At 36.4% G+C, this 12,500-nt stretch overlaps 2 protein-coding genes across 6 annotated transcripts in view; both read left to right on the plus strand.

Annotated features, from left to right (window-relative positions):
- Positions 1 to 5,034, plus strand: part of LOC125036529 (serine/arginine repetitive matrix protein 2-like) — a 52,235-nt gene extending 47,201 nt beyond the window's left edge. For 2 of the 3 annotated variants that reach the window (XM_047629191.1, XM_047629194.1), the window contains 6 exons: positions 1 to 18; positions 190 to 282; positions 399 to 632; positions 750 to 830; positions 1,072 to 1,194; positions 1,352 to 5,034. The exon at positions 1 to 18 is cut by the window's left edge and continues 51 nt beyond it. In XM_047629191.1, coding sequence (XP_047485147.1) covers positions 1 to 18; positions 190 to 282; positions 399 to 632; positions 750 to 830; positions 1,072 to 1,194; positions 1,352 to 4,670 — 3,868 coding nt within the window. In that variant the 3' untranslated portion in view covers positions 4,671 to 5,034. The remainder of the gene's footprint in view (positions 19 to 189; positions 283 to 398; positions 633 to 749; positions 831 to 1,071; positions 1,195 to 1,351) is intronic. The other variant, XM_047629192.1, reaches the window with a different exon arrangement.
- A 1,992-nt stretch (positions 5,035 to 7,026) lies between these two features.
- LOC125036350 (golgin subfamily A member 3-like) overlaps positions 7,027 to 12,500 on the plus strand; it is a 22,281-nt gene continuing 16,807 nt past the window's right edge. Inside the window, exons 1-3 of one of the 3 annotated variants that reach the window (XM_047628914.1) lie at positions 7,027 to 7,175; positions 11,324 to 11,483; positions 12,054 to 12,273. In XM_047628914.1, coding sequence (XP_047484870.1) covers positions 11,355 to 11,483; positions 12,054 to 12,273 — 349 coding nt within the window. In that variant the 5' untranslated portion in view covers positions 7,027 to 7,175; positions 11,324 to 11,354. Of the gene's footprint in view, positions 7,176 to 7,924; positions 8,032 to 11,323; positions 11,484 to 12,053; positions 12,274 to 12,500 lie in introns of those variants that run through there. The other 2 variants (XM_047628913.1, XM_047628915.1) reach the window with 2 other exon arrangements.

Here is a 12,500-nt window from a genome sequence, read left to right on the forward strand (position 1 = left end):
TCCTTTCAGGGAAATGGAGTAAGTAATCATTCTGTGATGAGTTTCTCATAGTTTCTATATGAAGTTTTGCCTGCTCAGTTATATTTCAATATCATCTTGGTATCAAGATGGAAATTAGAAAAAGTAGGGGTTGATAATGTGAGAGAATAAAGTCCCAATGTAGTCTAATTATTAATTCCCTGCTTGCAGAGTTATTGACGACCCTCTTGCAGCCTTTGAAAGACATCTTAGGGAGAAAGATGCACGGAAATATCGCATGAGCAGATCAAGATCTCGTTCAAGGTAGGTACTCCCATGGTGTTGTTGGACTCCATTGTGTGTGATTTGTAATACCTTTTCTTCTGCAGTAACTTTTGGTATTTCACAGTTGTAATATTTTAATCAACCTTTCCTTTCAGAACTCCACCCCGTTATAGGCCAAGGTCACCACGTCAGCGTTCTTGGTCCAGGTCACGTTCCCGTTCTAGGTCAAGAAGTCGTCTTGGTGTTGGATCTGGGAGGTCTCCAAGGTCACCTGGCAGACGCAGATGGAGCAGAACACCACCTCGCAGACCCTTGTCATATCGGTCTCCACGGTCACCATCATTTACCAAAGAGAGATCGGTATCAAATCAGTCATTGACTTTAAGCAGGTAAGCTAGAGGTTTATATGTATAGATAAATAGATAAATATTTTTACAAATCTGTTTCTTCTTTTATAAGCTATTATCAGAAAGTACTGGATTCCTACATTTCTCTTCCTATGCCAGGACTCCAAGCCCAAGTCGCAGAATGAAGTCTTCTCCCCTCCAAGTGCGACCTCTGTTGCCTGACACAAGGTCACCAGCCAGGTGGGTGTTTTTAAAATTGTGCATTTTGAATTAAGGTGATGTTAAAGATGGAAGTTGAAAACTAGTTTAAAATACAATAAGAGATTAGATGAAAAATAAATGCATTATGGGAAAAAACATACATATATCAAGAAGCAATTAATTATGTTGGATCAATTAATTATTTTGGATTTTTTTTTCTCAATGGAAACTTTATTAAAGAAGTAAATTTTAAACAAAAAATTTTCAATGGACATTTCAGGGCAGCATTAGATTATGGGAGCAGGAATGAATATGATCATTATGCTGGTAGTGGACATGTGATGCCAGGGGAGGAATACCACCCATACCATGGAAATACAGCTCATTGGGATCCTCAGAATAGGTAAAAGTTTTAATATTTATTTTTATAACAACAGTAGAAATAATTTTCCAGTAGTTTTCTAATTACATTTTAAAACACAGTAGGAATAGTTTCCCAATAGTCTTGTAATTCATTTACTGAAAGTCCTAGGTAAACAACCCTAATTTTGTTCTTTCAGATATGATCATCCGGGTCATGATGCTTTCAATCCAGAATACCACAACATGAGGGGTCAAGGGAACAGAGGGCGTCGTGGTCGTGGAGGATTCAGGCAAGGAGATGACTATAGCTTTGACCAGCGCACTCAGGACACAAGGCATCCCTATGATCGTCATCAGCAACCCCATGATGACCGGCGAGGCTTATTAGCTGCTCCAGCATGGGAGAGAGATGATGTGCGAAGGGGATATGATATGGAGATGGGGAGAAATGATAGAGGTGGGAGAAGGTACGGAGATGTACGAGATCCAGCTAGAGAGTTTGATGATGTGAGGCCAAGGAGGGAAAGGGATGTCTTAGACAGAAGGCATGAAGATGATATGGGCCGGAAACCGTATGATGAGGATGAGTGGAGAAGATATCCTGAGGAAAATAGGAAGAGATTCGAGGAGGAGGAGGAAAGACGGAGATATCCAGATGGCAGGAGAGGTCATGTGGATGACCATGATGATGCCAGGAGACCACCAGAAATTGACAGATATGAAGATCACAAAAGGTTTCCAAGAAAAGACGGAGATGTGCGTAGAGATCCAGACAGTATTAGGAAAGATGGAGAGGAAGGCAAGCACAGTGGTCGTCATGACTCAAAAAGGCTTGAGGATCGTGATGCTAAACTGAAGCCTAGTTCAAGGCATAGAGAAGCTCCTGGGCAGAGAATCACCCCAAACCAAGATGATGCAAGAGCTTACAGGAGTAGGTCACGTGACCCACTACAAAGTAAGAGTCACAGAAAGTCACCAGGCAGAGACAGAAGAGATCGTGACCGTGATCGAGATCCAGATAGAAGGGACAGAGAGGGTGATAGACGAGACAGAGATTCCGACAGAAAAGACAAAGATGTCGATAGAAAAGACAGGGAGTTTGATAGGAAGGATAGAGATAGTGATAAAAAGGATAGAGATGTGGATAGAAAAGATGCTTATAAGAGGGACAGGGAAGACCGAAGAGATAGAGATGTAGAGAGAAGATCAAGAGACAAAGACAGGAGAGACAGGGATAGTGAAAGGAAGGACAAGGATAGTGATAAAAGGGAAAGAGATTCACAGAAGAGGGACAGAGATACTGACAGGAAGGATGATCGATCAGGCAGAGATGACAGCAGAAGAGATAGAGATGGAAGGAGAGATCGAGAGATGGAAAGGACTGGCAGAACATCAAGGTGGGACAGAAGTGATGCCAAGCCTGAAAAGGAAAAGGATTTTGAAAGAGGCAGATTAGATCGGGAGAAAAGTAAGTCACTGGAGAAAGATGAAATAAGAGCACATGCTTCTGATGAGAGAGAGGAAAGGAAGAAAAACAAAAATAGGGATGAGGAACTGGATAGTAAGGAAAAGGATGAGAGAGATGCAGAAGGCATGACTAAATCTGAAAAGAAAAGACATGACAAGAAAAAGAAGAAAAAAGAAAAACGTAGAGCTTCTCAGGCATCGACAGAAGCATCTCAGGGAGAAATATCAGGTGATGAAGGAGAAGAGAAAAAGAAAAAGAGGAAGAGGGATAAAAAGAACAGGAAGTCCAAGGAAATAGCACCTGAAGATGAAAAGGAGGAGAGGGATGAAAATCTAACAGAACACAATGTAGAAAAGTCATCCTATGTAGAAGCTGAGTTACCAATTGAACAACCAAATGATGTAGATGAAATCTCTGTCACTGAGAAGGATTCAAATGAAATACCCTCTCAGGAGATGACTCCTGAGGCTGAAGGTACTCCAGGAGAAGAAGTTGCCACACCTCTTCCTCTTCCACAGTTATCAAAGTGGGAAAGAGATGAAGATCTCTCCCTGACACCAAAAGGATTAGTTGAAAACAAAGCACCAGAGGAGGAGAGGAAAGTCACTGTTGACATCTTAAAGCGTGCAGAAAATGCCATTTTCTCAGGTAGAGGCCTAACAACTCGTAAAGTGTATCTTGATACACAAAAGCAGAAAGAAGTTGAAGAGAGAAGTCCAACTCCAGAGTGGGATCGCCTGGAATTAAGAGAGGCCAAAAGGAGAGGTCCATCCATCCAGATCACAATTTCTTCAAAAACAGAATCCCAAATTGGCCGACCCAGGAGTGGTAGATCTCTACCCTCAAGTCCTGAGCGTCCGGAAGACAGAAAGTACAATTTAAAGTCAAAGAGAGGTGCAGAAGGAGATATCAAACAAGATAGACACTCTTCAAGATCTGGAAGAAGGTCCCCTAGTCCTCATGAACAACATGGATCTTCCAGAAGCCGTAAGAGGAGTGAAAGGGAAGACCGACATAGCATTGGTGAAGAGAAAAGTAGCCTTTCAAGTCAAATTGATGAAGGTACCAAGAGACTGAAAGATTCATCTCCTGTATCTGACCATAATTTGACCAGCAATAGTTATTGTGAAAATAATGAGGTAAATCAAAATCCAAAAGAAGTTGATGAGGCTCTTAAGGAAAATCCTGAAAATAATGTAAAAGGTGTAAAGAGAAATTTATCATCAGGAGACGATTCAGAGCTTAAAAGAATAAAATTTGAAGGTAACGGCTCAGTGGAGGAGCCTGATGGGGAAAATACAGTACAAACAAATAGCTCAACAGCCACAGATACTCAGTCACACCTTGAGACCGCAGAAGTTCAAGGTGAAAATGATACAGAAGAGCAGACTTACAGGGAGAAAAGTCAGGATGTTTCAGAGGAACCTGCTGCCAGTCTGCCAGCAGAGAAAGAGGAACTTGAAGAGGGTGAAATTGAAACAGAAACCTCAGAAGGGTTAGTTCCTGCTGAGATGGCTATACCTTCATCTGCTCATACTCCCACTGCTTCATTGTCTCCTTCTCTTGGCCGGGTTATAAATCCAGGGCTTACTTATCCCTCACTTAAGCTTTCAGAACCCTATTCTCGTTCCCCATCTCATTCCCCATCTCATTCCCCAGAGCAGAGTCCTGCTCACTCACAGCATGAAAATGAAAGTCTCCAGCAAGAAGCAGAGAGAAAACACCGTTACTCACCTATCCGTGTTCCTACCCCCGTTACACAGAAAACTGTTGCAGAAGATGTTAGACTAAGAGACAAATCTAAGAAAAGAAAAAAGCGAAAGCGTGACTCTAGTACAAGTTCAAGTAATAGTAGTTCTTCGAGCAGTAGCAGCAGCAGTGATGATGAGGAGGTTCAGAAAAAGAAGAAAAAGAAAAAGAAGAAGAAGAAGAAGAGGGCAACTGCTAATAGTGATTCCAGTGACACTGAATCACGGAGTAAGCACAAGAAGAAGAAGAAGGAAAAGAAGAAGAAGAAGAAGAAGGAAAAGAAGAAGAAAGAAAAATGAATATGAGATGGTAATTTCTTATTTTAATCTCTTATGAAAAGCCAAAGAGAATGTATCATAATATTTTTTATCTTTTTTTCTGGTGTACAGTACTAATGGGGCTGGGAAGAAATGTTCCCATGTTTGATGAATAAATTTGTAATTGTGATGATGAGAGATGTGGTTTGATGTGAAACTTACTCAGATAATTTCTTGAGACTGTGTTGTGAATGCCTATGTTATTATACACATTGATATATTTCTTATAATAAATTGTTTAGGATATATTGCAATGAAGTTTAGATGTATATTATTTTCTTAAAATGCAATATGGTATTTTGTAAGGAAAGACAGTGTGAAGAAAATAAAAAAAAAACTTAATAGATTTCTGTGTTTTACTTAGTACCCCTCTTAACATACTTTAGCTAATGTGTGATTTTTTTTTAAGGAGTCATAATAATTAGTAGAATTAGGCCATGTTGGTGAAAATAAAAAAAGGAGAATGATTGTTAGTATATAAATTGGTTGCCACTCAGTTACATAGTGAAGTTTGAAGTTGAATGTTAGTAGAAATGTTAACGAAGTGTGTAAATATGCTTAATGTGACAGGAACTTAATGTCATTGATTTTAATTTACCATTGAAAGGTATGGTGTACTATTCTTATTTTATATTTTCCTAATATGTAACTTTATGGATGGTGCAGCAGGTCAAACTTCTGTCCAAATAAAGAAATCAGTCAATCCAACTCTATTTTATTAATACCTTTGTTTAACATACTATAACCTGATTCTATATGATCTAATACAGAAAAAAAGGAAAAATAAATGGATCTTTTTTTAAAACATTTATTAATGTACAACAATGCTGACAAAGATAATACAGACAGACACAGACAAAATCACACAACAAAAATAATGATAACAGTGACAGTGAAATCATGAATTTCTAATGGAAGTAGCAGTGATAATTTAGAATGTTGATTTAATAGATATTGACAATTCTAAAGCAAATAAACAACTTAATTATGATGGTTATGATAATCATTTGAGTATTTTTGAAGACGATCTTAAGGGTACTGATTATGATAATGCGTTGAATGACGCCAGGAAACATGTCTAGAAGTACACTGAGTTATAAAGTAACATTTCAGTCAGCGAGGAGTCCGTCCCAATCCACGCGTGAATACACTCATTACACGAATAGTATACACACCATATGTATTCAAAACGGGTATTCAGAAAACTAAGCGAAAGCAGGAATAGTAAAGTACTTTTTAAAATTAGCCGGGTTTGCACTATCTTTACAACTACTTAGACTTAAAATTAAAGCGTAAAAATGTTATCCAATAAAGAAGCAATTAAGCCCATAAGCGGTGGATAAGCGTTGTCATGACGTGGTCTCTGTGAGAAAGTGGTCGATGGATGATGATGATGATGATGATGATAATGATGATGATGATAATGATAATGATCATGATGATGATAATGATAATGATAATGATAATGATAATGATGATGATGATGATGATGATGATGATGATGATGATGATGATGATGATGATGATGATGATGATGATGATGATGATGATGATGATGATGATGATGATGATGATGATGATGATGATAATGATGATGAATAAAAAGAAAATATATATATGTATATATATAAGGGAGTCGTACAGTATACTTTAATACAATCTGTCTATAAGCAACTTTGTCAAGACACTACATACTCTCTCATCTGACAGAGGAATAAATGGCTGCCCCCTGAGTACGTCATATTTTCACCTCTAACAGAAGCAAGAGTGGCATCGGGTTTCTGGTGAGACCTTGCGCCATACCTGAACCCTTGCGATTGCAAACGATACACACTAGTCAAAAAAAAAAAAAAAAAAAAAATTAATGTTGCATTCTCACAGAAATCTTATCCGTCTATATGCAAACGGATATATGTATATACATACATACATAAATATAGACATACACACACACACACACACACACACACACACACACACACACACACACACACATATATATATATATATATATATATATATATATATATATATATATATATATATATAATGACACACACACACACACAGCTGCATACCATGTGGAACAAACTGTTCACTTCAGAAAGTATGTGGTGTCCTAGATAACAATTAATCGCTTAGTCCCCAGCTCCTACTGTTCTATAACATTCACAGTATCGAAATATGACTTTCTCATTACCGTTAGCATATAAATCACTGCAATGGAAAGACATAATGGCTAATATATCAATATATCACACTCTCTCTTTTATTGAAAACACTATGACACACGAACTCGCGCAACAACCAATGCACGCACACACGCACACACACATATGCATGCTATTGCGTACAATCACTAACAAGTTGCCACGCAATCGAGTTCTCTGAGCCTCACCCACACTTGAAGACTCGCCTTGCAGTTTCACTTTACCCTGAACTTTATTGTAAGGTCTCCATGCATCCACACAGTTATCCCTAGGCAAGGTGGGTAGACCCTTGATTTTTTTTGTTACTTGATCTCACTCTGTCAGTATTCGATTATTTTATACATTGGCACGTTTATTGGTATTGTCGTAACTTCATATGGATATCGTAAGTAATTAACTGTTTATGCAAAGATTTTTTTTTTCTTCGTGCATACCGTTAGCTGTCTAACCACTGATGTGTCTCATTACAGTAACGCAATGGTACCCGCCTGATTGTTTATAATGCTGAATTCTTCTATACAGTGAATCAAACCTTTTATATTGTAAAGGGGAGACATGTACCATAACAATTCAACCAATTAAATGGACCACCATATTTATTATCGTAATGACTGGTAATTATAGATGATTAACAGATTATCATGATATAGATTTTTTTAAATATTGTGTTAATTATTTAAAGAGTAGACTATATTGAAACAGCACTGAAGGATCATCTTCAGAAAGAGATCAACAATGAATATCTTGTAAAAGAGGACTGGGAACCTCAATTTGTCTGAAGCTACGCATTTTTCTCTTTTTATTATGATAAGCCTATGTCACATATCATGAAATCGGTACAGCAACTTATTATTAAAAAAGAAAGTGTAAAATATACATCCAGGACGTCATCCTCGTACCTGGAACTCTCAAATCAATAGTTTGACAATAGCCTAGCAACAACAATAAAAAAATATACAGTGGAAAGACCTCGCCCACCAAAGTCAAGGGAAACCGAGCCATTGAACCCGAGAAACAAGTGAAAGTCGACAGTAAACAATCCACGTAGGTAGCAGACAATTGTCATCTTCACAGCTGGGAATACCTGCGGGGAGAGCTCGGGGAGGAACGTCATTCATGTACTAGTGATAGAGGTTGTTATGTTGTTATACTCTGTTCAATGGATTATGAGGGATGTGCAGGATGGATCGATATGGCACATTGAGCCTCTGGGATTCCAAACCTTTTGTTATTGTGTTGCAGAGGGTGTGAGATTGTGTTGGATACGTTTGTTTTGCAACAAATAATAATCAAACATCGTGTATAAGACGAGTTTTAGATAGACTGTCAGGGACAACTGTTGACTTTACAAGACAGTTTTGTGGAATGAGTTTACTTTAAGTTCTTATACACGTCATAAGCTTTACTTCACTTCTCCGTCATCAGTCAGGTGACCTTTCAGTATGAGGGACCCAAGATAAAGATTTTATTTTGTTTTAAGAGAATTTCCATCAACCATTATCAACGAGAAATGGGTTATTCTAACAGTAAAACTTTGCCTCTAAACTGACGGGTATTCATGTCAATACTCAAGAAAGTGTGTGCTATTATTAACATATTGCAATTATAAAGACTTTTTTCTCAGTTGTTTACTTGTAAGTGTAGGTATAATGAGTTATTACTACATGTATAGAACAGTTTCAGATGTAATAAGTCAGGAATTATTTAGTATATTCTATTATTTTTATGTAGATTACTTTGTATTTGCAGAAGTATTCTAAATGATATATCAAATAATAGTATGTTCAAAAGAGTAAATTATTATAGAAGGCATGCATATTCCTATGGCCCAGACCTCCTACAGTTATGCTAAATTTGAAATAAATCAAGGGTATTTTGGCTGATTAACATAAAGTATAAAGTTTAACATTTTTGTTTCTATTATTGTGGTTTATTGTCTTGCCACTATTAACCTGCTGGGCCATGCCTATAGCCATCATAACAAACCGACTCAATGTCCTGGGTAGAGTGCACTGAGCAGAAAGTTCCACTACATGTAGTGAACTCCTGGGCCAAATGGCAGAACAGTTGCCTGAAGCCTCTGGAGTCATTGCCACCAAGAGATTTCTGATGCCATCATCAAAGGGTTAAATTACAGTTTTCTGACTGTATACATAGATTCAGCACCAAAAATAAGCATTTAAAAAAAAAATATATTCTCTGTTTATAACTTAATTTTAAATATGCTTCTCATCAAGTTAGTTGAATGTAATGTATATACACAATTATTGGCAGTTGCTTCTCACTAGGTAATTTTTCATAAAAATATGAAACGTGTAATTTGCAATGGGAAGCTGTTAATGCTATATCAGTAATGTGGATCAAGGTTTTGAAGACAATAAATGTAGTAATTGTTAAGATGCATGTGATACTGTAGCCTCAGTACTTTGCACTCAAGCAAAGGCCAGCAAACCCCCACCATGTATGTTCAGAAAGTTAGAGCTTAAATAGGTTCCTTTCATGGGAGGCTTGTAAATACTTACTTTGATAGAATATACCTATAATCAGGTCCACAGGTGCAGTGAGCAAGTGCAGGGAAATACAAGCCAATACAGTCATAAGAGGAAACAGTTAAAAAGTATAGAAAACATACACTCACCTCACTCTCAGTGCTTTTGGTTGCATTGTAAATGTTTTTTTTTAAAAGTGAGACTAAATTGAAGCTTTAAGGCTACTCTTGAGAGGCTATATCTCCCTAGTAATTGCAGTGAGGACCAAAAATAGGTAAACATCTTAGAGCAGGCTCAATTCACATGACATGGGTACTTAACACTTACCATTAGAACTTGTTTCTCTGTGATGCAATTAATTATCATCTGGCATAAGTGAGTTAATGCCCATGGTTTTATGGTGATTACCTTAGGTTTTCTCTTTGTTTGTAGTCAAATACAGAAAATCTGTAGAGTCTGTGCATGGTTTAAAGAAAATAATGATATTATTAGTGTAGGTGTTGGTGTGTCAAAATATTATTTGGTTCACATTCATTTTTGCATTTTCAGATGATGTATGAGTAATGTTATGTATATACAACTCTCTCCAACCATGTTGATAGTATGGTAGAAAAACCCACAATGTGAAACTAGATTTATTAAAAGTGAGACTACAGTTTCAAAATCCACCTGGATTCCATCCTCAGGCCTAATGTAACTCTTGATAAATGCTATTCAAAAGCTGCTAGAGAATCAAGGAATTTACAAAGAAATATTGAACTAAGCATAGTCATGTGGATCATAACTACAAAGAACTCATGGTCATAAGTACAGAAAATTATACATAGTTTCTATACCAAAATCGAGCCTTATCAGTTGGACATGTATATTATGGTTGAACATTTAGCTGTTGATTGTTCTACATTAATTTATTTGTTCATGTAAGAGTAGAGGAGATCCATTATAAAATAGAAATAGATGTATAGTAAACACAATTATAAAACTAACAGGTAACTGTACAATCAATTCAGGGAGACTTAATCCTGTCATGTGAGGGTTTATAAAGGGAAGATGACTTGCAGTTTGTGAGGGTAGCAGACACTGGCTTCTCTTCTATTACCTACAGAAGGATAACTTTGTCAAAGGTGTAGGAAGCTCTTCAAATAGATTTTTTAGTTCCTTGAACAGCGGAGGTAAGAAGTGTTAGATTTATGTTATATTTTTTTGTATTATTATAAATTTAGATTAGTTATGAATTTAGATAAGGCATTCTTTGAGAATTAAGGTGTGCGGTTAATCTTTATGGTATGTATGCACTAAGGTAGGGCAAATTGAGGATGATATTCTCATAGAGGACAAAAAGTTACAGTTGTCAGTGCAAGTAATAATCTCCAGACAAGAACAATAATGCCACAAATAAAGGAAAAAGATCATGGAAAGCATTGCTCATAGCCTAAGTCCACTCGGTGTTCCTGCATTTCAGCTCTTATCTTGCTGAAGATAATATTACACAGCAATTAAGATTGTTGAATCAGATTTGTGATGTGGGATTGGGAACTTAGTTTCTGGTGAGTGTGTCTATACTGTAAAGAATTACTAGAATTTATATAACAATATAATAAAATGGTTGAGATAGTCAGGAAAATACTGAGGGAAGAAGTATGAGTACATGTGCATCTAATAAAGCAAAATTATGTAACTAAGTTAATAAATGATTATCATCTAAGTGAATGGAGGTACTGGATTGAGAATTAGAATTTTCTCATAATGTTCATTTTGATCTCACTGAACTGCAATGCTTGGTTTTCTCTCGGCTACTTTAGTGAAAATACAAGTTTTTGCAAACTTGCATTGAAGATTAAACATTAGTACTTGAAAGTGTAATTATGTACTTATCTCATGTAATTTATGTGTATTGTTGTATCTCAAATGTTTTTTTATTAAATATCTTTCACAGACATGGCAAGGCTGAAATTCCCAGAATAACGATGGAAACTGGAGGCCTAAGGGCAGATAAGGATACAGGAACATGCTACTCTGATGGCCTTGGCAACCTCTCTAGCAAAGCTGATTCGCAGGTCTTTGATCTTGTGATAGACCCCTTGACAGATTTTAAGGTAGGATTTTAAGACTTTATTTGTTCATTTGTATAGGCTGACTATCCTCCCTGACAAGGATTCAAACCCATTTACCTTGTCAACACCCAGTGAGAAAGGAGGTAAACCAGCTTGGCCAGTACCACTGTCAGCAGGGGGCAAAACCAAGAATGAGTGAGTTGGGATCCTTGTTAGAGAGGATAGATATACATCTTTATCATTATTTTTCTTTGTTTGTAGACTGAGAATTGTTTTGGTAATCCAGATAACCAATTGTAGGCAGTAGACAATTCTTTCTCAGGGATTTTGTGTTAAGGTGTGATTTGATTTGTTACAGATTATTTTCAATGAAGAGATTTTTAAAATATTTCTCAGAAGATAGCTCATTTAATTATACAGTGCTTTGTTTAAGTAGTTAAGTTTACTAATTGTTATTATAAATTGATGATTTTTTTCCTGTAGACACATCTTGTTATGTCATGCTACTGATTTGGTAGACCTTATTTCCATGTATGCTATTTTTTAAGTCAAATAGCTATTTTATATTATTATTTTTTTCTCATATGTTTCATTTTTATCTGCTAATTATAGGGAGAAGAAATCCTTAATTTTTCAAGTTCTCCACAAGAATCCTACAATCTGATCTTGCCTGAGAAGAGACAAGAGTCCCCAGATGCTAGCCTAAGTACCCCCGACTCCGAATCGACTGAAATTAGCTTGAGCTTATCTCAAAACGAAGACAAGCAGAAAGGCCTCTTTCCTCTTTCAAGCACCCTGCCATCGACTCAGAATCTACTTGATGGTTTGATTGGTAAGATCCTGGTGTGAAGAATATATAGGTATATATATGTATATATATACATATAAAAATATATATATATATATATATATATATATATATATATATACATACACATACATACACATTCATACATATATATACACAAATACATATATAGATAGATATATAGATATATGGATATATACACATACATATATGTATAAATATATATACATACATATATAGATATATATATA

Source organism: Penaeus chinensis, chromosome 21 (assembly GCF_019202785.1).
Source record: "Penaeus chinensis breed Huanghai No. 1 chromosome 21, ASM1920278v2, whole genome shotgun sequence".
NCBI classification, from domain to species: domain Eukaryota; kingdom Metazoa; phylum Arthropoda; class Malacostraca; order Decapoda; family Penaeidae; genus Penaeus; species Penaeus chinensis.